At 32.3% G+C, this 25,085-nt stretch overlaps 1 protein-coding gene across 5 annotated transcripts; it reads right to left on the bottom strand.

Annotated features, from left to right (window-relative positions):
* Positions 1–586: 586 nt before the first annotated feature.
* On the bottom strand, positions 587–25,085 carry LOC148607582 (uncharacterized). 5 transcript variants are annotated; one of them, XR_015915066.1, is made up of 10 exons: positions 25,023–25,085; positions 24,757–24,820; positions 14,554–14,671; positions 8,687–8,995; positions 6,604–6,713; positions 5,497–5,511; positions 4,588–4,774; positions 3,841–3,971; positions 2,523–3,405; positions 587–996 (listed from the first exon to the last, which is right to left on the bottom strand). XR_015915066.1 is itself a non-coding variant. In XM_088544657.1 (9 exons), the coding sequence occupies exons 3-9, from the start codon at positions 14,621–14,623 to the stop codon at positions 3,376–3,378; spliced, it is 852 nt and encodes a 283-aa protein (XP_088400783.1). In that variant the 5' UTR covers positions 14,624–14,671; positions 24,757–24,820; positions 25,023–25,085; the 3' UTR covers positions 587–3,375. The 5 variants fall into 5 exon arrangements, 4 of the variants coding, with proteins under 4 accessions (XP_088400783.1, XP_088400784.1, XP_088400786.1 ...); XM_088544657.1 differs by having other exon boundaries at positions 587–3,405; XM_088544658.1 differs by having other exon boundaries at positions 587–3,405; positions 8,858–8,995.

Raw genomic sequence — 25,085 nt, 5'->3', positions numbered from 1 at the left:
AACCTTGGTTCCCTTGATTACTCTTAACAGAATTTAAATCACTAGTGTATGCAAAATAAGCAAATTTAACCTATTTCACGTTCTTATCAGAACATTTACCAATTAAGGTCTGTATTTATTCAGAAATAGGAGTTACTTTCTCGTTAAAAGAAGACCTATGATCCAAAATGTTCATAAGCTATCCAGGAACCGTGGTGTTATAAAGAATACTCCCAAGTTAGAACTCGTCTTGTCCACGAAATCGATAAGATATTTAGCTCACGGAACCATTAAGGTGCGTATCCTATATAGCTGAATTTGACAGGCCTCTTCGTGTCTTAAGAGAAAAATCGTAGTTTTACCGAGTATCATGCACGTAAAAGACCCAAATCGCAATTGAAGAGTTATCTTGCTTTCACTTGTCTCTTCCTGATTATGCATTTAGTAGTTGTTGTTGAAAAATTTACAGGCGAACATTCAATCAAATAGCTCATTGACTGTCCGTATACAATCCTTTTTGGTCGATTTAACTAAGAGGCAGGGACATAGGATCGTACCAAGATTCTTCACCAATTAATTAACTTGTCCATAATTGGATTAGCACAAATGTGGAATTTATTGTTTATTTTTATTCAGCAGCGTTGGTACACATCAAACACAAAGTCAAAACTACGACGTTACAATTAAACATTATCATACAATTGTCGTAAAGATTTAAAAGATTACAATATTGAATGTTATTGTTATGACATTACACGAAAAATAAACGATAATTTTACCAAATTAACGAAAAAATAAACATACTGAAAAAATGAATAAGCACTACGAAACACAAACGTCCATTCTGAGCAATGGCTGATGCAGAGTACAAAATTGACAGTTTTACTTTTGTAACACACACACACATACTTCTATTGATCTCATTTCATACATTAAGTACCATTCTGTGTAAGAATCAGGCGATGGGTTCCACATTGGTATTTTTTGCCTTAAACATGTCACATGTATTCAACATATCTAAAAAACAACCAAAAAGTATTTAAAGTTATCCTGAAGCATCAGTGACATAGATATTTTTTGATTGTATATATGATGAAAAAGTGCAGACAAATTTTCCTGCCATTTTTCCATAGTGCATTTTAACTATATTTGACCTATCAATATCTTAAAAGGCCAAATTTGACAAACACTTTAATAGTTATTTCTAGAAGTTGTTAGGTATAAATATCTGGTTAATGCAATCCAAACTCTGGGTTCATTTTCTTATGTGCAAAACCTTATACACATTTTGTCTGATTCTTAGACAGAGAAGTACTTAAAATATCAACACTTCATTTATTTTATATCACCAATCACTTCTTGTGACTGCAAAATCAAAAGTATACTAATCTCTAAGATCCTTCTCTAGAATAAAACAGAAGAATAGGTAATTTCAAAAGATATCCCTTATTGTAAGTACATTTACATTTGATACATGTACCATTGTGCAAAATATACTGCATGTTAAATATGTATAGTGCAATAAAATGTTTTTCACGATTAAGATATACAAGTCATATACATACATAACTAAAACATAAGGCTAATTTGATAGCATGCTCGATTAAGCTTTTAAAGTTCTTTTGCAAATTAAAAAATAAATGCTTTGTGAACAACATGTCATCATTATCTAAGTGGTTTAGTTTATTAACATGTACTATTTAATCAAAATAATTCAAATTAAATGGAATGAAATGGATATGAAAGGTATCCTCAGTTAATTTAACATTAACTCTAAGAATACCATTTACTGTTAAGTATAAAATTTTGTACAGAAGGAATATGAATGTGGTTCGCTCACAAGTAATACCCTCTTATCTAAGTCTCATCAATGAAGTTATTGGTTTTCATATATTGTATTGATAATCAAAACATTGATTGTACATTGTTCAAAATAGAATGGAGGTTCGACAAAGTTATCTCGAAAAAGATAAGATTAGTGCTATATGTAAATTAAACTGGCCCTATTCTAGACCCAAAATAATATTTCTTAGGACCTGTAACTTTATGTGGGTATGTGTTCACTTATCAACTTCGTTTCAATTGTTATATGACAATTTCAATCGAGGGAAAGAAATATTTGTAATACAAATCAATTCGTCGTTTGGCATATTTATGGAATGACGATTGGGAAATTCTGGGTTGTCAACTAACTTCATCATTCAGTCGTACCAATGCGAGACATTTTGGAAAAAAATAAACTAGATAAGAAATAAGTCATGTTGAAAACTAGTATATTCTTCTTCTGTTCAAAGATTAACCAGTACATAACGTTTGCAAATGTTTAATCATGTCTAAACTTTTCATCCGTTTAGATCACGGTCGACAATTTGAAATCTTGGTTGTTTTTCACCCAATTTTTCCTTTAAATTATCGGACAAAATTTATTGCCAGTCTACATTTACGGTTTTCATTCTATTTTGAACTGATATTTGTCATCGTTTTATAATATCGAACTGAAGGTTTTTAACATAATGAATCATGCTAAAAATTGATACTCTTACCGATCACCCCAAAAACAGTCTATACAATTAACAGCTCCCGGAAACACGACTTTCTACTAAGCATGTGTCATCAGTAAAGTTGCGTCAACTTCTTTTAATTGAAGTCCATAAGAGTAAAGAATAGTAAATTCATGTTTCACAATATGAGGTAGGTTTTGATTATCAAAGTCCTTCACCTGTCTGTTTTGATCGCAAAACCGCGCAAAGATAAAAGTTATATCTTAAGCTACCTTATAATCAAGCCTTTCAAACCTGCTTATAAATAGTTAAAAGCTGCAAAGTAAGTCCGATATGCAAACTTTCGACAGTTGTATCCTGATTTTTACAGATTGAAAAATGTGCGCAAAATACGGAATGCACTCCCAAAAAGGACCGCTAACAAGGACGCGAAAAAAACATAGTCATGAAGATTCCATAACATGATTTTGACACCCTATGCACTTAAGTCAACCGCCCGAATCATAAATACTACAGATATTTGAAGATGTATTGTTTAATTGAGAAATGTGTATCCATCCAAGTCAGTGAATCAAAATAGGAATTGGGAATCTATGACAGAACACTGACTTACATCGGGTTTAGATTTTACTTCGGCTTTATATGCATATTAATTATTAGACTAATGCGCCGACAATTATTTTACTACATTGAGCGCATGTTTGGCAAAATCGCTTATAAGCTATTTAAAGTGTTAAGCGAAAAATTTTATGTTTTGTGTCGAGTTCAAAGAGGGCCACATGCCACATTCTGTTAAAATGACAACAGTATACTAAAGCTATGTCTTGACTGGTTCCAGTTTTATTTGCGTTTATTTACAAATGGCAAACGAATGCTGTCAGTGTCATGGAACATTTTACAGCCAGTAGTTGTGTTTTCTTGATTTCTGAAAATGAAATAAAATGCTTCAAGGATGCAACTTAATACAACCAAATAGATCAAACTCAGAATAGCACTGAAAACTATCATACAGGTTTAAAACAGTGATATTTTGTTCTGAGTAGTAAAACATTGTCTGAGATCTTTCAAGTTTTCAAAAAAGACATAACAAACTAGCAATTCTTACTAATGTTTTAAAAAATACTTATTCATTTTTTTTATTTTTATTTTGCCCATAGAAGTACAATTTAATAGTCAACTTTTGCCTAGACTATTGTCCAATAAACCCGTTTTCTTCCTATAGCCAGAAATTCCTAAAAGTTTGGGTATATAATCAATCGCAGACTCTTTGAGGATTTTGGGATAATATAAAACCTGATGATATTGTTATATAAACATGCAGACACTTTATTCTGAAGATATATGGTTTGTATATACTTACAAAACCATGTTTTCCTACCGCTACGATAGTAACTGACACAATTACTAACCATTCCATCGAAGATTTATTTTTGTTTGATGAATTTACAGATATCGGAGTTGTAAATGAATTTGCTGTCGATACCGTCTTTACTATAAAAACATAATAGATGTTATTGCAGTTAGGGCCTAATTTACTGCTGTCTTAATCTAAACGGTCATGTCAATGGTGTAACAGTCAATGATAACAAACATATCGCCGCCGTCAACGATTTACATTGAAGGATATCGAGTGTAATAGTTGCTAGGACGTGTTTGAGTTTTGTTTTCATCCTTTTCTTTTCTCTTACTGTCAGATAAAATATATATTATTTTTATTACTATTATTGAACGGGCTTTTTGACTGTACGTTTTCTTTCTTTGAAGAAGGCATTATAGATCATTTGTACTTTGTATTTATTGACACTTTAATAATCAATGATATTCTTCGTATTTTAACTGTGTCGGGAATTACAAAAAAAGTAAGAATAATTATTCTATAATATAAAAACGATTACATTATAAATAAGCAAAATCTTCTTGGTAAAAAATAAATAAAAAGTAAAACTGTAGTACAGTACTTGTTATTAGTTTGAAAAAAAGTATAAAACTTGATACTCACACCACAATTTATGTAACTGATAGCATATATTTATGTAACTGATAGCATATATTTATGTAACTGATAGCATATATTGTTATTCAATCTATAGTATCTATTATCACTCACCATCGCAGTTTCTGCTCTCTACCCTTTCAAATGTCATTGGACTTAATTGGGTATTTAGCCAACATTTAACTATTGGAACTTTGTCACAAATGTCCCCAGAAACGTTGTGTGCATACTCGTAAAATACATCGTAGAGTTGTCCATTAGATTCATAATCAGGATTCAAATATATCGCTTTTAAATTTTTCTACAAATATCAGTTTTATTTCAATGGAAATTTAAGAGATGATAGTAAAAATACAAAAACAGTTAATTGGAATGTTGAAATCAATAATAACTTCTAAAATCAATTCTTTTTCATTCACATTCTCTGAATTATTCCGTAGCTCAACTACAATTTTGTTTGCAACATTTATTTTATTATAGTCATGAATCAATCGTGCACTAATGATATACAGATTACTTTAGTTTTTTCAGTAGGTACACAACGAACAAAAACTAAACAAATTATTTCATTAATTGGGTAGATACACAAAACGCATGTTTCTTTAGGTATAAAGATTGAATTGTGAGTCAAACAGCACTCGAAATGAATAAAATGACCAATGTACCAATGTATCTAATAACTGCTTTATTAAGTAGTGTAAATTAACACATGCTTCACAAGATTCATGACATGCACAAAAAGTTTTTCCTTATAAGGACCTAGTAAGAACAAATTTAATATTTTATATTAAGTATTATACCAAAATACCTTATGAAACAGTCAGCTTTAAATTGTTTTAGCTCCTTTGTGTGGGATGAATTTTGAGAAAAAAACCTTATTGACAAGAAAGCAAACAAATGAAACTACACAATAAACATGTTCATATTGACAACATCAACTACAGTTAATGTGTTAAAGACCAGGTGGACGAAAACGGTAAGAATACCGGAATAAGAATATTGCAGTGGAGATGTCATACTTACCTGTCCTTGATATGTCTAAAACATGCATCAAATAGTTATCAAATACACAAGGATATCACATAGTATCTGAAAATCAAGGAGGTGAAATATTCAGTTTTGGTAATTATCGAAGGCGCGATGCCATAATGTTCAAACGAAATCAAAATGTTTGATCCATAATTGTTGTGTAAAAAGCACAAAGTATAAATGATAATAATGAATCGATTTTTGATTCATCAAAAATCTAGGTGGATAAATCCATAAACATTTAAATAAATTTGTTAAAACAACCTCGCATTTTCGACTCATTTGTCTTCTACAACTTTCACTGTATGTGCAATCTTATTTTTAAATGACCTGCTTGACCTGATTTGCATTACCTTTGCATTGATACTGATTTGTTTTGCAAAAACATTTTTGTATAGCTACTTAGCTTTAAAATGAAAATAAAATAAACTTATATGAGGTTTAATTACAATCTAACGGTTTTTTATGATCAAATATTACAATTTAGAAAAAAGAAAGGTAGTCTGACAATTATGTTATAAAATATCTCTGTAAATAGTCAATCGGTGACCCCAAATTGTTTCCTCTTCAAATTGTTTCAATTTCGTTTCTGTAAAACATATTATTTTATAAAAAAATAAGTTCGGTGATTTACATTTATTTTAATTTAAGTTTTATTTGTTTGACATTTTAAGTTAAAAATGGCCTTAATATATTTTTTAATTTCCCTTTAAAAGGTAGTGTATGCTATATAAATAACAACACTACAGGTGTTTGAGATTGGATTTAATTTGAATAAACTCTACATAAATACTACACAATAAAAGGAAATGGGAAGTCACTTTTAGGCGAAATCCTCCATTTTGGGTCTCCGTGTATGCGAAAATGAGTCTGGTGACCCCTAATATTTGTTTTCGAAATAAGGGTAAAACATTTTACCACATGTATACAATTCAGATAATCAAATTGGGGCTTCTAAAATAATACAGCCGCCTTATTTTCATAAATAAATTTTCTTTAAACTGTAAAGTATGAATTTTATACGAAAACATATTGCTTCTGTTTACGCTGTTTCAATATGTTTCAATATATTTAAGTCATTTAAAACAATGAATCACTCACCACATGTAACGAGCAATTTGGAATTGGATAAACATCGTTCAATGTTAAACTCAGTTCCATTTCAGAATTTTTCTTAAAATTCAAATGAAAACTGTGATTTTTGGGGTAATCTGAAATAAAATTTGATGAAAAAAATGATATCATACATATATTGACATAACATTTTAATAATCCTACAGGCATAAGCACACCAATAGGTGTTAATGAAGAGTGCAATACAATCCATTCCTACAAATACTATTAACTAATAGTGACCAATATTTGTCCAAGTTGCTGTTTTTCTTCAAATTTTCCGTACTGTGTTCATTTCCTTTGCGTAGTTTCTTGTCACAGAATATTTTTTCATGGCTTGTTTTTTGTCTTTTCGACTTTTGAAACCTACCAAAAAAATTCGCATTTTTGTTTAATTTTTAATATATGCAGTCATTATTCTTGTGTATTCATTTACTTCTATATATATACAAATTTTTCAATACATGCATATCCTTTTTCTATAGATAGATATATATATTTTTTTAAGTGCAGCTTGGCATATATAAACATTACATCACATTCATACACAGTCCTTATACTAAATATATTTATGGTTTTTTTTTACGAACCAGCCTTTAGAGGCTTATGATACACTATCATTTTATAACAGGTATAACATATAAATTGGAGTTCTTTTTTTCAACTTTCAATTTTGAGGCACAAATATGCAAACTGTTCTCAATTCATGCATTTTTGCTATACTTTATTTGCATAGACTTTTGTCTTTTTATGCACATCAATGAGAATTTTCCGTTAATAATTTTGCGTTTCTTGATCAACCCATTATAATTTCCTTTTGTAAATGAGGACAGGGAGAGTGTGTGTTATAACCACATCTGTACGTCCACAACGTTTACCGTACAGTTTTAATATTCGGTTAATAATTTGGTATCTGTTTTTCCCAAGTAACCAAAATGAGCCTTTTACGAGGTCTTAAAATAAAAGCATAAAAAGTTTAATCCTGGCGCCAATTTTGTAGGAATTTTTAATCGACAACATATTTGTCCAGTGTGGTGGACGTGTTGTTCATCAAACATTCGGCATTCCAATGGGAACAAATTGTACTCCTCTACTTGCTGACCTATTCATTCACTCTTATGAGGCTGACTTTATAGCTGATCTGATCCGAAGGAAAGAATATCGTTTAGCTTGATCCTTTAATTTCAGTTTCCACTATATAGATGATGTATTATATTTGAACAATCTTAATTTTGGGGATTTGATACATCGCATCTACCCAAAAGAACTTGAGATAAAGGATACTACAGACACTGTGCATTCAGCCTCATATCTTGACCTACATTTAGAAATCGATAGTAAAGGAAAACTATTGACTTAACTTAACGACAAATGTGATGACTTTTCATTCAGAATTGTCAACTTTCCTTTCATCCGTGGCAACATCCATTCAGCACCTGCGTATGGAGTGTTAATATCACATACGTTATGTTAGAGCTTGCCGAAACTTACATACACAATAAAGAACATAAAGTAACTAAAATCATACATACAAAGTAACAAAAGCAAATGAGCAAGTCGGACTCCACTAAAAACTGGTAGGTTAAGCATCTTCTGCTTTTCTAAAAAAAACACCCGCCGAGTTGCTCATAAAAAGTCAAGTCCCGTGTAGTCGAAAGACGAAAGGAAAAGTATGACAAGTTGAACAAATCAGTTTTTATAGCGCAGATGGATATATGTTCACTATAATGATGCACTAGTTCATGATGACGACCATAAAACTTTTGTAGTGATGACTTCAATCTTGTAGTAACATAACCCTGTTCCAAAAGCCTATTTGATATAATTTTAGCGCGATTGAAAAGGTTTTGTAGTTTCGGCAAGCTCTGGCATAACTCATGAGTTGTGATAAGAACACTTCATACGCAGGTGCTGAAGGGATGTCGCCACAGATGAAAGGAAAGTTGACAATTCTGAATAAAAAGTCATCACGTTTGTCGTAAATTTTGGTCATTAAAAATTGATTTCATTTCGAATCATCTGTAATTGATCATTATATCAATTCAAAAGGTACTAATATGAGTATACTTACGTACAAATGCGTCTGGTTGCATTTCCAGCAATTGAGTCGACTTTTCAAACTCACAGAAGCATGTATATTTCACATTTACGTCAGAGAGACCGAATTTCTTAATGGTAAGGGTAAAATTACTTAACGATGAAATTGTATATTGTTTGTATTTCGCCTTGTTGTATGATTCACCTTGGAAAGCAAGGACGGCCTCGTTTGCACCTTTGGTCCATTGATGTACTCGACATTCTTTGACAGTCCTTTGAATGTAGCATGTAAGATTTATGTCTTCACCAAATATTACGGGCCGCGAATCAGTTTTCCAGTACACTAATAATGAAATAAATATGTTCATTTTCTATTCTTCAAACAATAAGGTTTTTTATTCTGTTTCTTTTCAACAATAAATTCTAAAAACCTCTTTAAGTGTAAGACAGAAAATGATTCATATAAAAAAGCCACCAAAATACACTGTTACTTCTTTCGGAAATGCGATTAATTTTCCTTTTGTACGAAAAGTTATGCTGAAACAAACTAGTGATACATCTGAACTGACCTCTTTTATCACTTTAGTTCGAATAGTTTGAGATGAATTATTGGTGCATATTTTTGTTATTGTTTTTTCTACGTCGTTTAATTTCTTACTATAACGTATATTGATGCAGTAATTTGCAAGAAAGACATCGATCTTATGTAGTTCAGTGTGATAAAATGACTACTGATTTTAATGTTTTACATTGCAAATCTGAACAACAGGATAGTGAAATCAAATACCAAGAACATGACTGTAAATGAGAAAACAAAATAAAAGTTTAGTGTAAAAAAGTCATACGTAGATCTTTTCTTAAATAATGTAGATAATGTAGGAAGATCAAATTGTGGTTAAGCTGATTTCGAGGGGTAAATGAATAAATTCACTATCAGAACACGATTCTGAACTTGACATGATAGATGATTCCCTAGCTTAGGCATGCGCGATTTATGCAAACACAGTGGAACAAATATCTCTATTTTACAGAATTAAAAAACTCTAATTCCGACGTACAGTTGTTTAAACGTTGTCGTAAAACTGATAATAGAAAGTTATAGTTTTAATATTCCTTTGAGAATGTAACAATTTACGTAACACTTAATGAAATATGTGGTATAGAAATTGGCTGGAGATGGAATTAAAGAAGGCCTATGTCCGAAATTTTTTCCAACGGTTGTGAAAAATAGAAAGTTAATTAAAGTTCAGTAGATTGCTATCGAGTGGTCAGACGCCATTAAAAAATATTTGTACTTTTTTGTTCTTAGATAAAATAGTTAAATGTTATATTAGTGACAATAACACATGCGGTATCAATGTACGATAAATCCTTAACATCTTGCAAATTGGTGTAACAAACTTAGTTTATTTAACCATCATGGGGTATTAATTTTTGACAAACTGGTCAACATTTTGCAAAGACCCGAGGATTTTTGCTTATTTTTAACAGACAATTAAAAGATCTAGCAGAGTAAGAACATTCAAATTTCATTGAGTGTATGAATGCATGATATTGTATGCGCCCAAACTAAACACTTAAGTAGTACATGTGCATTTCAACTATGGTTCTCCTGTGAGTAGATATGAATTATTTCGTTTTTATTATATCGACCAAGTTGAAAAAAAACGCCAAAAAGTCTGTTCTTCAGCTAAGTGAATTGTCATAGCGAGGATGATACCAAAGACATATTACCTTGTTAACATGTTAATTTATATTTTAAACCATGGTAGCCAAATATCGCCCTCATATGAATACAGTTGTTACATGTATAATGTACAAATGTTTGTAACTTATTTTGTTTCTTACCAACTTGATTTAGACGGGGAAGGTCCAGGAGTCGGATTCACTTTTTGTCAAAATAAGTCAAACGGTTTCAAAGAAAATGGCAAAAATGCGCAAATTTTGCAACTTTAATGACCCTTTGATTTTAATCGTTGACCTCGAATTTTCGGACATAGCACCCAGGAAAACTTTTTCTTCGACGGACCATATTTGAAATGCCTTTAAGATACCTTCAAAAGTATACAAAATTCAGCCGTGTGATATTTCGGTTCATTAAATTTCATTTATCCGTCGAATTGTATTTACACAGCGGTTGAATTACAACTGCATGCTCGTATAAAGGGGTTGAAGTTATTGTTAACATAAAAAATGTTCGAAAATACTATATTTATTTCTTATCCGGGAAGTCTATTTTATTTAAGTAACCAAATACAAATTTAAGCTAATTTGAATTTCGTTTAATTACACGAATATCCTACATCGGTAATACACGTGTAAGTATTACTATTTTGCTATTTTTCCCAAAATTACAAGATAATAAATTTATATGCCCGTAATGATGTTTATAATAATGTTTTCACATGTATAACGGAAACCTTCTGCGGACCTCTGTCTTTTAAGTCCCAATTCTAGTTTATCTAAACATGAATGTGAGCACTTTAAACTGGGATTCGATATCTACATATAACATCATTGATCGATAGGGTTTCACGGCGCGACAAGTTACCATCTTATAACATCTTAAACCCAAATTACAATTTTGCCGATATCTTCAAATCATGATCAACTTAACGTATCAAGTTATTTTACACAATCAATTGATCGTTTTATTGTATATCTTGTGTCTATAACTGATTTATGCCCCTGCATTGACATAACATTTATCATGTAATTATTTCTCCATTAAGAATAATTTTTATTACATGATATGATATTTTTACATATACATATACAAATTCAAAGGTGAATAACAAAATATAAAAAGATGTTAGGATAGATTGTGTAAAAGAAAAGGTACGATTTAATAAATATGATAAAATATAGCCCGTGTCTTTCCAAATGCCATCGCTTGGAACAAATACATTTCTTTACTATCGCAAGTAAATGTTTTGGGGAGCTTATTGTCCGCTGGAATTTATTACACATGAAATATAACACAAACGTGTATAAATGTAAAATTAAGGGGAAAAATATTGTTTGTATGATGTTATCATGCTACACTTTCTTTGTAAACTACTCTATAGATACTCTTGTGGCAAAAGAGACTATTGAATGAGTCATCAAGGGAACAAAGGTTATAGCGGTAATCAAAAGAATGTAATCCAAGGACAAAGACCAAACATGGAAAACAGACATACACAACAAGGAAGATAAAGTAACTAAAATCTTATATACAAAGTAACAAAAGCAAATGAGCAACTCGGACTCCACTAAACACTGGGAGCATGGACCAGGTGTACCGGTAGGGTAAGCGTCCTCATATATAGCATGTGTCTGTCGGTCATGTTTTTGGCATTCTATGTCCAATGCAGCAAAGAATGGTGAAAGAGTACTTGGTATTTAGAACATACCAATATTTAGTTTTGAAATCTTCATCTCTTTGAGAAATATTGAACTCGAATAAAACTTTCGGTAAAATAAAACTTTTCATCATTTTCAAATATGAAACTTTATACAATCGTATTTATCATAAGTTTTACATAAGCTAATTAAAAGATCTTAATTGTCACCGATGAAGTGGACAAATACATAATGATTATCCCTTTGTCGTGAACGACGATGGAAAGCGTTTGGTAAAATTAACTGGTTTTATTAATGCGAAGTTTTATAATTATGTTATGTGAAATACATGTTGAACTGAAACTCTGTTCATACATAAACTCATCATGTCGTGTACTACTAATAATAATATATTAAGATGTAATCCGAGTCTTTGTAAATAACACCCGTGGGTAACATATTTGAATTTACTGACCAGATGTCAATATAAATATTACTGGCATGTATATACTGTTCTCTAAAATGTTTTGATTCCGCCAGATGTAGGCATTTTTGACAATTATTAAGCAATACCACCAGAATAGTTACTAATAGTGAGACTCGTGAACGTTACAGTGTATCCATCTGCACCATGAATCTTGGTTCCCTTGGTTACTCACTTGCGTTTTAACTGTTGAATGCTATAGTTCACCAAGCAATCAAAAAGAATATATTTACATATACAACATAGAACAACACTACAGAAGATGATGGTGGTGACACCAATTGCACATATTGCATGGTCACAATAAACATTGCAAAGGTTCCGTGAAAAAATGCTATGACGGTGTCGAAGGCAGTGGTACCAATAGCTACTTCATATAACATTGAAAAGAGGTAATGTCATAATAATTTCCTTGGCTGACAAAAAAGTTGGACATAAAAATGTGATAGACAAAAATATGGAACTGCAAAGACTATTGAATTTGTAAATGAATGCACTAGTTAACATAAATTCAATAATAACAAAACCTGGGAAAGTACAAGCGTGTTTGTTTATAAAACATGTAATCTGTGGTATTATTTTGTCATCACATTTGTTGCTTTTTTAGGATTTCATTAAAACTGTCCACAAAACATATTCGTATTACATTGAATGTAAGCCTTATGCAAAACCTTAAAAACAAAAATTAGTCTAGAATAATAATTAGTCTTATATGAATAGCAAATAGTGGAATGTCCGGGAAAATGCATTGTACACTTGCTTTCTAAATTTACAGCATATATCAAATTATTGAAAAGTGAACATTTTCTTTTTAACTGAAAGATGATTCAGTCAAATAATTCACATTCAATCGAATATAACAGTATTGTTTACTCATCTCAGTAACATTTTAAACTTATTTATCAACTGTATTTGCGGTAAGAACCGGAATAAACGGGTCTACCGGGTGTATATATACTAGTCTACACTATGTTGACATATCTGACAATACAAAAGTGTCAGTCATTGTAAGAAAAAGGCAGTAGTTGAAACATGGTAAGAAAACACCCATCATTTTGATTAGTGTAATTTGACTATTTGCACCATCAGAATCAAAGAAAACAGGCAAGATTTTCTATATCATGCTGGACCACTGATTAACAATTTTATTGAAATGCACTAAAAATGAACATTTAAAGGGCAGATAACTCTGTCAAAAACCTCATTTTTCTAGCATTCTATTGAGAAATGTCTGAGAAAAGCTTGTGATACAGAGATCAAATAATGGTCTTTTCAAATGGAGAAGTTATCCATGGGTAAAATTATTTTGTCAGATCGGTGGGGTTTTGACATGCATGTTTCTGATTTTTCCCATTGTGCCTGATTCTTACAAATACTTGCACTTCAGACCACATTGATGACTGCTTTGAGTTTCCGTTATACACATGTACTAATAGTATTCTATTTTATAATTTGAAACAAAGTTTTCTCGGCAACTCGGCGGGTGTTTCTAGAAAAGCAGATGACGCTTACCCTACCGGTGCACCTTGTCCATGCTCCCAGTTTTCAGTGGAGTCCGAGTTGCTCATTTACTTTTGTTACTTTGTATGTATGATTTTAGTTACTTTATGTTCTTTGTTGTGTATGTTGTTTTCCATGTCTGGTCTTTGTCCCTGGATTACATTCGTTTGATTACCGCTTTAACCTGGTTCCCTTGATTACTCTTTCTTTGCAGAATGTTGAAGTGTAACGCAAGAGGTAATATCTTCACTATAAAAAAAAATAATTAAAATCATTATGGAAGACCAAAAAAAAAAAGAGATTTTTAACCGATTTAATCTTTAGAGTAGAACAAATCGATGTTATTGTTAACGTATTAATTTTCGCGAATTCTGCCAAATGCACCTTTTCGCCTATATCAATGTTCGCGGTTTTAAAGAGTAATCAAGGGAACCAAGGTTATAGCGGTAATCAAAAAGAATGTAATCCAGGGACAAAGATAATGCAAAACTGATAATCGTTTTACAGGGTTAAAAATCTATTTGGCGGCTACTATAGTTCGCGCTTTTCTTTCCACCGCAAAAAAATGATTAGTTTAGAGTAGATTAACTCACCGGCCGCTTCAGTATCTTGACAAAAACATATAACTAACATAAAAATTGTTCCCATGTCCTTGCCTTGCATTGTTCAACGTTCTGACCCAGTGCACATTTACATGTACAAGTGACGCCACTGAAATTAAATTAAAAAAAAGTAGTCATTATGATCATTTTTCCCGTGAATATAAAATATATATATTCCTCAATCAATATTTAGTTACAAAATGAAAGTAAATATTTATATTAATATATTTACTAATTTTATATCACTATTATGAACTAAGTAAATAAATAAAAAAAATATTTACTTATATATTTTTCTTTAATTTAACCATAAAAAACGAACAAAAACTTCATTTGCCTGAACTCAATCAACAGTTATTGACAGGTTAATTAGTCAAAAAATATACAATTTAACCCCTTGTTTGCACAACTTTTTCCTCTGTACCCACACAAAATTTTACCTTTTCTTATCTGGATTTAAAAGAGTGTGAATAGAAGGAATGAACCTGTTTGTTACTGTCCGTTTTTGTTTAGGTTCACAATCAATAATATAAAGTCTAGAGTATTAATGGGAAAGAATGTTCCAATTTCTTTTCTTGTAACATACAGAAGGTATCAGACAAGGAGAAAACTTACAACCTATACTCTTTTTAATATATATGTCAATGATTTAGAAGACTTTTTCAAGAATCGAAACATTCTGTTTTATGGACTGAATCTTCTAACAGAAGAAATTGAAACTGATCTCTCTCTTTTTAAAATCTTTAAGGATGTCAGCCAACCTCAACGATCACATGCTCATCGGCAACCGTATAATAGAAATGAGTCTCAATCGACATCGATCGAATAAATTCCGAGTGGGGACAAGGTTTCTCCGAAAATCAACGAATTAACAGTCGTGGAAGAGGTAGGGGTGCACGAGGTCAACGATGGGGTAGATAGGTTTCATGCCGGTTTTGGAACATAAACGGATGGAGTAAAATTCCTAATAGTGATAAAAATAGTTTATTGGCTTCTTGTATTCAGAAACGAGATCTGTATATAATTGGATTAGCGGAAACACATCTTATCGGTGAAAATGTTATAACTATTAATGGATATATATGGTACGGAAATAATCGTAGATTGTTACATGTGCGTGCTGGAAGTGGATCCGGAGGGGTCGGAATATTGGTGAAGATGAATAACATTCTCAATTTCAGGTATCAAAAGTCGACGAGTCCACAGATGGAATTTTATGGTTACAATTTTCGGAAATAAAGAGCAAAGATAACAGTTTTTATGTTTGTGTGATATATCTTCCACCGGAACACTCGGCCCGCTCAGTCATCATACATGACTTCTTTGATACACTTATGGCTCAAATACATACAATGTCAATTAACTGTACTTTGGAACGATGTATGTAAGCCGAGTGTGAGTGGCGAACGTGTAAAACCCGATGTAAACAAGATTTACGACACGTATTTGTGGAGAAACGGAAGAACTTTGATAAACATTTTCAAAAAGCTAAACGTCAATACTGGTACCGTAGCCAGAAGCAATTGGTAGATGTTGAAAATGGTGATCCTCGTGAATTCTGGAAGAGAATTGGTAAAATTGGTGTCGGAAACGAGCGGCAGAAGTCAATACCGATGGAGGTCACATTAGATGATGGGACAATTAGCACAGATACAGAAACTGTTCCAAATAGTTGGAAAATTGTTTTTTCTGATTTATTAAACTGTAACAATTCAACATTAGATACAAATATTAATTCTAATATTAATAATGAATTGTTAGATAGTGAATTTTTTATGAAGAGTTTGTAGATGCTGTTGTAAAAAGTAAAAATGGTAAATCACCAGGTATTGATTATTTACCAAACGAATTATTCAAAAATACGTCAATCATATCTGTTTTACATATATACATTGTTTAACACATGTTTTAAATATGGTAAAATTCCTTTGGAATGGGATAGGAGTATTATAACCCCTATTACTAAATCTTCAACCTAAGATCCAAGGGATCCTTTATCATATCGGAGCATTAGCTTAGCCCCCAGTGCATATAAATTGTATTGTAATATACTTAATGACAGATTAACATTTTGGTTAGAACAAAATGAAATAATCCACGATGAGCAAAATGGTTTTCGTAAAAAAATAAGTACAATTGATCATCTAAATACACTTACTGCAATTATTGAAACCAGAAAATTGAAAAAATTGTCAACCTTTACAGCCTTTTATAGATTTCAAAAAAACATACGATACTGTTGACAGAAAATATTGTTTACTAAACTGAATGATTTAAGATTTACACAATTTTTATGTAGTTTAAAATCAATATGTAGAATGTTGTATTAGACTTAATGGTAAAATGACAGAGTGGTTCAATGTAAACTATGGATTGAAACAAGGATGTGTTCTTTCACCAATTATGTTTAACATTTTTATTAATAACTTAATTGATGCTATATTTTTTTTTAAATATTGGTGCAGATATTGATGATGAAAAACTGGGTATACTTCTATATGCTGATGATATTGTCCTCATTGCTGAAAATGGAAATGATTTACAAGTTTTATTGGATGTTTTAAGTAAATGGTGTGTAACAAATTGTTTAAAAGTCAATTCAGACAAGTCAAAAATTGTACATTTTTGGAACCCTTCTGTAAAGTTAACATTGAATGCGTTTATTTCGAATGATAATAATATACACATAGAAGCAAGTTATACAAATCTTTGACTGTTGTTAATCGAATTTCTTGATTATAATGAAACAGCCAAATCTGTAGCTAGATCTATAAGTCGTGTTCTTGGTTTACTTATTGTTAAAGTAAAGCACATGGTCGTTTCAAGTACAGTTCTTTTACTGAACGTGTTGATACCGTTGTCTGGTCAGTAATTAGCTATGGAGCGTCAGTTTGGGGCACTCGCAAATTTTCGTGTATTAATGCTGTCCAGAACAGGGCTATCAGATTTTATATGAGGGTTGGCAAATATACGCCAAATGATGCTAGTCATGGTGATATGGGCTGGAGACCACCCACTGTTAAGCAATGGTTATGTGTTTTTAGACATTGGGCTAGATGCAATACTATGTATAGTGATCGCATTAAGTATAAAGTTTTTGAATGGTCGCATAGAAATGCTATAAATAAAAAGAAAAACTGGTGTTTTAGAGTAATGTGTAAACTCAAAGAGTGTAATTTTGATGTATATGCAAATCTAGATAGAAAAAATTAAATAGACATATTATTGTTCAACTTGAAAGTTCTTTATTTGATAAATTTACATGTGAATGGCAAAATAGAATATTGTTACAAAGTAATGGTAGTAAACTACGAACTTATAAATTATATAAAACAATTTATTGTTCAGAGTCGTATCTAAGACAAATATGTCCAAAAAGCACAGAAGTGCATTGCTAAATTTAGATGTGGTGTTGCTCCTTTCAAAATAGAAACTGGACGTTATGAAAATAAACCAGTATGTGAGCGTAATTGTTTTAATTGTAAAAATATTATCAAAGATGAAAAACATGTTTTAACTTTATGTCCATTATATGCAGATCTTCGTGATTTATTTGCGGAAACGTGTAAATATAATGAATTGTTTTATACCTTGCCTGATAACGATAGATTTATTCATATTTTAACCTTGAAGAATTGTGCCAATTAGCTGCTAAATCATGCTATAATATTTTATGAGAAGGACTATTTTTTTATATAAATAGTTAACTTTTTATACATGTGCTGTATATTTATTCTTGTATTTTATTTTGCATGCGTACATATATGAATATATCTTAATAGATGGCACTTGAATACTGCTTTTCATACTTTTATGTCTTTTATTGTTGACTTTTAAGCATATTAAGTATGTTGTATAAATTATGGTATTTTATATGTTGTACGAGTGGTTAGACTTTAATAAAATATTGAATCTGTATATCATAAAAAGGCCGCTAATAGTCACTTACGTCGTTTAAATGAAGATAAATTGATTGGAAATCGACGATGACCCAAGCCATACGAATTTTAATTAGCCATGTGGTCATTTGACCGTACTACGTCACTGGTTCTTAATTCATGATCGAATGGTTGAAATGCGTGGGGCTTCTGCACTTTTTACATGATTTCTACAACTGAGACTGAAAACATTGAATTTTTTGTTTGCCAGCGAATATAGACCTACCGTTGTATCAATTTAAACCATCTCAAAAAGAAATGCTAAACAATGAGAGAAATATTAAACTAATATGATGTTTGAAGACTTGAGTTCACAGAGAGACCAAACCACTTTTTGTCGAAGATTACATAGAAATATTTCATTATGTTCTGTCATGTTCAATTGAACTTAGTAAATTAAATTCACATTCTAAGATTTAAACTGTTTCCGTCTCGATCTTCAATTAAAAGATTGATTTCACCACTGTTTTACGTAACGTTACTCCTGACAAGTGTACCAGAACACCGCAAATACAGCTGTGGGATGATACGACCAGGATTCGTCTATTTTTTATTGGTTTTTGATAATTTTATTTAAGAACCCATACGGGTCTTGTGCTGAAGCTTCCTCGTGTTCTAAATCTTTTTTTTTTTGCAAAAATTAAATATTTTAACTGACCTTAAAAAAAAGTATTGTTCGTACCTGAAAAAGCTACCTTATTATGTATTATGTCAAATTCGTTTAATTTCAAAATTCGTAAGACAAAAGCAATGCTAATATATTTTAAATATGGAAGTCATACACTTGCGTTGACACCTGTGTCACGATGCGCCGAACCATGTAAAGATAAAAGAAGCCACCCACGCCTTCTTTTAAACATAATTCAGTCTACAGGGCTTGGTAATTGATATAACTCAGCGACAAAGGAAGAACGATACACAGAGTGTAACAATTTTAGTTGTACACTCCTGTCCTAAAAATAGTGTGCAAAGTAGTTGTGTTTTTGCTACGCGGGGATGTATTAATTAGATTGTCGTGATAACACAAATCGCTCTACACATTGAAGTACTCCCAAGTTCTCGGACCAACGTGGGGACTGGGAGTAGGCCAGAGCGTCAACACAGCAGCCCAGCCGCTAGTAGATCATACGAGATCCGTTAGGATAGTCAAGACCGCAAAAACACCCAATCATCATCACAACACAAATAATCATTTTAATTTGTTTAGCGCTAACATGCTGGGAAAATGTTTATTACACTCGTATCTTAACATACTATAGTTTTTATCAATATAAAAGTTTAAAAATGATATTTGTGTGTCACATCTCCTTTAACAAGGTGTGAAAGCTTTTTATATATATCTTTACTCTCATAAATCAATTCACACAGAGAACATACACAAATACAATTTGAGGCACAGTACACAAACGCGCGCACACCTCTGAGAAAGAGGAACATTCGAGAATACAATGATATTCATCACCTTGTCATTGGTTATTGCATAATACACATTGTCTGTTTTCTCTTTCTATACCTTGCCATCTACCAGTTTAGATATGTAAAAAGATTTGTAGTTCTGAATCTGCAGAATTTCTTAGCTTCGGAAATATTAAGAATATTAATATATTTTCCGAATTCAAATTTTGTTTTGAAAAGTCTATAATTTAATCCCTTTGGCGAGTCACTCACTGTTGATCGCCACTTTTGAACAAATTGATCAATCAGTTTCTGTTTGATTGCACATTTTAGCCATTCATTATTTAGAAAGGTTTCTGTTTCCCAAGTATTTGGATAACCACATTCGTTTAAGATTTTTCGAACATAAAGAACTAATAAAACTAAGGGTAGTGATCAACCAGTCTTCTCGAAAGTTTGTATAATACACATGAAATATTGGATTGCTTACCGACCACAAGTTTTGATTGATTGGATGGTTGTTGGGTTTAACGCCCGAGCAACAATATTTCAGCTATATTCAGGCAATGAACATGAAAATGATGACAAAATGAACATGAATGAGGATGAAATGAAAAAAGGGATGGGCACAAGGATAATAGGGTTGACAAATTTTGATTTCCATCAGGAAAAGGGGGATCGGTAAGGTCGGGAAATTTAGCCTCGTGTGACGGAGTCCAAAGGTTCCTACTCCGGGAGAATACCACAGCAGGGGTCTTTAACGTGCGAGGAACATGGCATCTTTCCCAACACGGTGCACCACTAGTTTGCGGTCAGGTTTTCCGTACTATAGCCTGACAACCCCACCATGTAACACGCCAGGGGTACCCCATTCCACCACCTGGGGCACACATCCCAGTTGCTCTGTAGGCAGAGCGCCTAGCCCCCGGCTATGTTTCTGAGCATTATTTAGTCGCCTTTTACGACAAGCTTAGCGCTGCTGCAGGCCTATTCTTTTGACACCGGACCTTCCCGGGGCCCACAAGTTTTGTCCAATATGATATAAGTCGTTCTTTTATGTCAATTCTCGAAAGTCTGCCGAGTTCACCTTACATTGTATATCATATATCGCAGTAGACGTTTTTAAGTTTAAAAGTATTTTACAAAATTTCAGATGAACCTTTTCTAAAATATCGGGTTTTCCACCATTTTATCAAATAAATCTATTTATAACTTTATATTTAGTTTATATTTCCTCCCTATTTTAAGTACTTCATGCATTGCCTTTTTTGCCTTGACTGGTAAACTCTTTTTAGTAACAACGTAATTACAAGTTTTCGTAAAAAGGACTCCAAGATAATGGAATTCTTTCACTATTTCAATTACACTGTCTTTAAAAATGAATATTAGGTCACGAGGGACATTAAATGTCAGTTTCCAGATATCACAGTAGTTTGAGAGGGCAAATAATTGTTTTTTGTAAATCTTCTGCAGATTCAGCCATTAATACGATATCATCTGCGTAGAGTATAACAAACAGCTTCATGTATATGCATAGAAGTGTTTCGATTTGTGTAGATACACAGTGTAGACCATTTACAAACAACTTTCCGAGACGGCTTACGATTGAGATAGGTCTACATTTTTTTATCATTCGAATCTCCTTTGTTTTTAGATATTGGTTTAATCATCCATATTAAACAACTACTGGGCAATATTCCTGTGTGAAAGACAACATTGAAAAGTTTTTTTCATATATATATCAATGAAAATATCTGATGTATTTTTGATATACTCATTAATTATCTTATCTTCTCCGCATGCCTTACTATTCTTCAGATTGTTAATACATGTAATGGTCTGATCCCTAGAAATGTAATCGTTTATATAAGCATTTGAAAATTCTATAGGAACATTTGGGACTGTCGGTAGCAAATGTTGGTCATCTTCTTCAGCAGAATTCAACTGTTTAAAAAGTCATAAGGTGTTTATATATCGATATTTTGTTGATTTTGAATTTTGTTTTTACCCAGAATTTTCCAAAAATGCCTTGGATCGGTTTTTAGAGATATTTTGAAAATTTTCCGAGTTTTACAATAATCTCTATCTATACTTATCATCAAGAACTTTTTTACGGAGTCTTTCCGATATGTTCATATTTGAAAAATTTGAAAAACGCACCTTTATTCTTCTTTAGAAATCATTTAAATATTTGAGTGCCATTGAATAAAACAAAAGTTATATAGTCAAAAATGTATAGGAAATGCCCGTCCTGTTTTTTAAACTTTCTTCCGGTAAAAAATCACTCATGTGAAACATGTTTATTTTTAATTTGTCCAATGTTAGCGCGTGCTTGGTAAAAGTGTCGATCGAGTTTTTAAAAAAAGAAACGTTTTTTTTTTAATTCATATATAACATGTATAAATCACTAATTAAAGACTTTCTATAAAGAAAGATATTGGAAAACTACGAGTTTAGGGAATATGATAAGTATTTTACAAATTAAATAACAGTAGAAATGTTAGAGTAATCAAGGGAACCAAGGTTATAGCGGTAATCAAGAGAATGTAATCCAGCGAGAAAGACCAGACATGGAAAACAGACACACACAACAAAGAACACAAAGTAACTAAAATCATACATACAAAGTAACATAAGTAAATGAGCAACTCGGACTAAAAACTGGGAGCATGGACCAGGTGCACCGGTAGGGTAAGCGTCCTCTGCTTTTCTAGAAACACCCGCCGAGTTGCTCATAAAAAGTCAAGTCCGGGGTAGACAAACGAGGAAAGGCAAACTATGACCCGTTGAACAAAAATCAGTTTTCATGGTGCTGATGGATGCATCATAACGATCCACGAGTTCATGATGACGACCATAAAACTTCTGTAGTGATGACTTCAATCTTGTAGCAACATAACCATGTTCCAGAAGCTTATTTTAGACTTTTAGCGCGATACAAAAAGTCTGCGTAGTTTCGGCAAGCTCTGGCATAACGTATGAGTTGTGATATGAACATTCCATACGTAGGAGCCGAAGGGATGTTGCCACAGATGAAAGGAAAGTTGACAATTCTGAATGAAAAGTCATCACGTTTGTCGTAAAGTTTGGTCAATAGTTTTCCTTTACCATCGATTTCTAAGTGTAGGTCAAGATATGAGGCTGACTTCACAGTATCTGTAGTATCTTTTATCTCAAGTTCTTTTGGGTAGATGCGATGTATCAAATCCCTGAAATTAGGATTGTTTAAAGATAATACGTCATCTATATAGCGGGAACTGAGATTGAAGGATCTAGCCAAACGATATTCCTTCTTTCTGATCAAATCAGCTATAAAGTCAGCTTCATAAAAGTGAAGAAATAGGTCAGCAAGTAAAGGAGCACAATTTGTTCCCATTGGAATGCCGACCGTTTGTTGAAAAACACGTCCACCACACTGGACAAATATGTTGTCGATTAAAAATTCCAGCATTTTGTAAACAGCTTCCTCTGTATATTTGGAACATGATTTGGAATTATTTCTTACAAAGTATGAGGAATCTCTACCAAGAACTATATATTTGTATCTATGTGTACCATCTTTTTTTGGAAAAACAACGATGTATAATGTTTTTAAATCGGGATTTTAATTGAGTGTGGGGAATAGAAGTATACAGTGTTGAAAAATCATAGGTTTAATGCTATTATATTCAGATAATAGTCTTGAACTGATTGTCTCCAAAAGATCTTTCGAATTTTTCAGGATCCACATTGAATTAATACCACTACCGGAGTATCAAGTGTTGTGGTAGGACTGCAGACCCTCTTTGACAGTTGTGAGTATCCAGCACAATCCAGATCCAGCTATGAAACGTTGTTTGTATGGATTTTTGTGAAGTTTGGGAATCCAGTACATAGACGGTAAATCACAATCATCGTCCTTGATAGAGAGACCAAAAGAGGATAGCACAGATTTATGGTTTTCCACAATCTCTTCTTTGGAGAGAGTGGTAGCAGTATAGGTCTTATCATTGCTATTATTTTCTACGTCTAACTCTGATAATAAACATTGGATATAAAACGTTTTGCAGACAAAAACAATGTTGTTTTGGGCTTTGTCTGCTGGTACGACAGCATATTTGTCATGTATAGTAGACAATGTTTTTGCTACATCGGGGTCTTTGAAAACTGATGTAGCCTTAGCACTCATTGACCTACTTAAAACTTTCATTCGTTTCAAAATTAAAGGCCTCATGGCCTTTAACCACTCTGACAGAGTATCAATGTCTTCGTGTTCTCGTTTTATCCATTTTTTTGCATAGTCCTCGACGGCATCCATAAGAACTTTAAAGTTATAATTCCAATTTATGGAGCGTGGTTCACGGTACTTGGGACCTTTAGAAAGGATATTACGTAGAGATTCGTTTTCGATATTGGTTAAATCTCCCGTAACGACGTGACCAGAAGGACAATATTTGAATGAAGAGCTTTTGCAAGAACAGTCAGGTGGTTTAGCCTTGAAGTCCTCAATCTCGAGGTTCTGCAATAGCCTTTTATAATTGAAAATTTTGGATGTTACAGAAAAAGAAACGACATTAAGCAAAGAAATGTACGTACAAACTGCAAGTTACTTTGCTAAAATGCATTTCACAAATTAACATTTAAACAATCTTCGATTAACAAATGAAGAAATACAGAGAACAACTGAGCAAGTAACAAAGTTAAATGAAACTCCCTTTGTGGGAATAAACCTTAATAATAAACGGAGTAAAAACAATAAGTCACATTCTCTCGAAATTACAGAATTACTTATTGTTTTAGGCTAATGCACTAATTAAAAAAAATTGCAGCACAGTGCAGCGCAGTTGCAATGTACCTTTGTGAATAAGTATGATCTACTTACCGTGTCATTTAAAATTTTGGTTTGCAATCAATCACCTTTCTCTTCAGACGTCTATTTTCCCAGTCTAAAAATATCACGATAAAAATAGCATAAATCAATCGAGTTACAGTCGGCCATTTCCACTACACTAAATTAAGGCTACAAACCACTAATATCACTTTCCTTAGGCTCCAATGCTAGTTTCACTAAGTTAAATGTGTTATGGAGGTTTTGCCTTAAGTTAAATCTGAAAAAGATAATACATCACCTAAAAGCTGCATACTTACACTGATAGCCATGAAAACTACATTGCAGTGTAGCATTGGCTTCTAGAAGACAATGAGCTAAAA

This window comes from Perna viridis, chromosome 9, assembly GCF_037379345.1.
Source record: "Perna viridis isolate PV_CMFRI_1.1 ecotype Kerala chromosome 9, ASM3737934v1, whole genome shotgun sequence".
Lineage (NCBI taxonomy): Eukaryota > Metazoa > Mollusca > Bivalvia > Mytilida > Mytilidae > Perna > Perna viridis.
The sequence above is the reverse complement of the archived record's forward strand: the minus strand, read 5'-3'. Positions and strand labels throughout refer to the sequence as shown.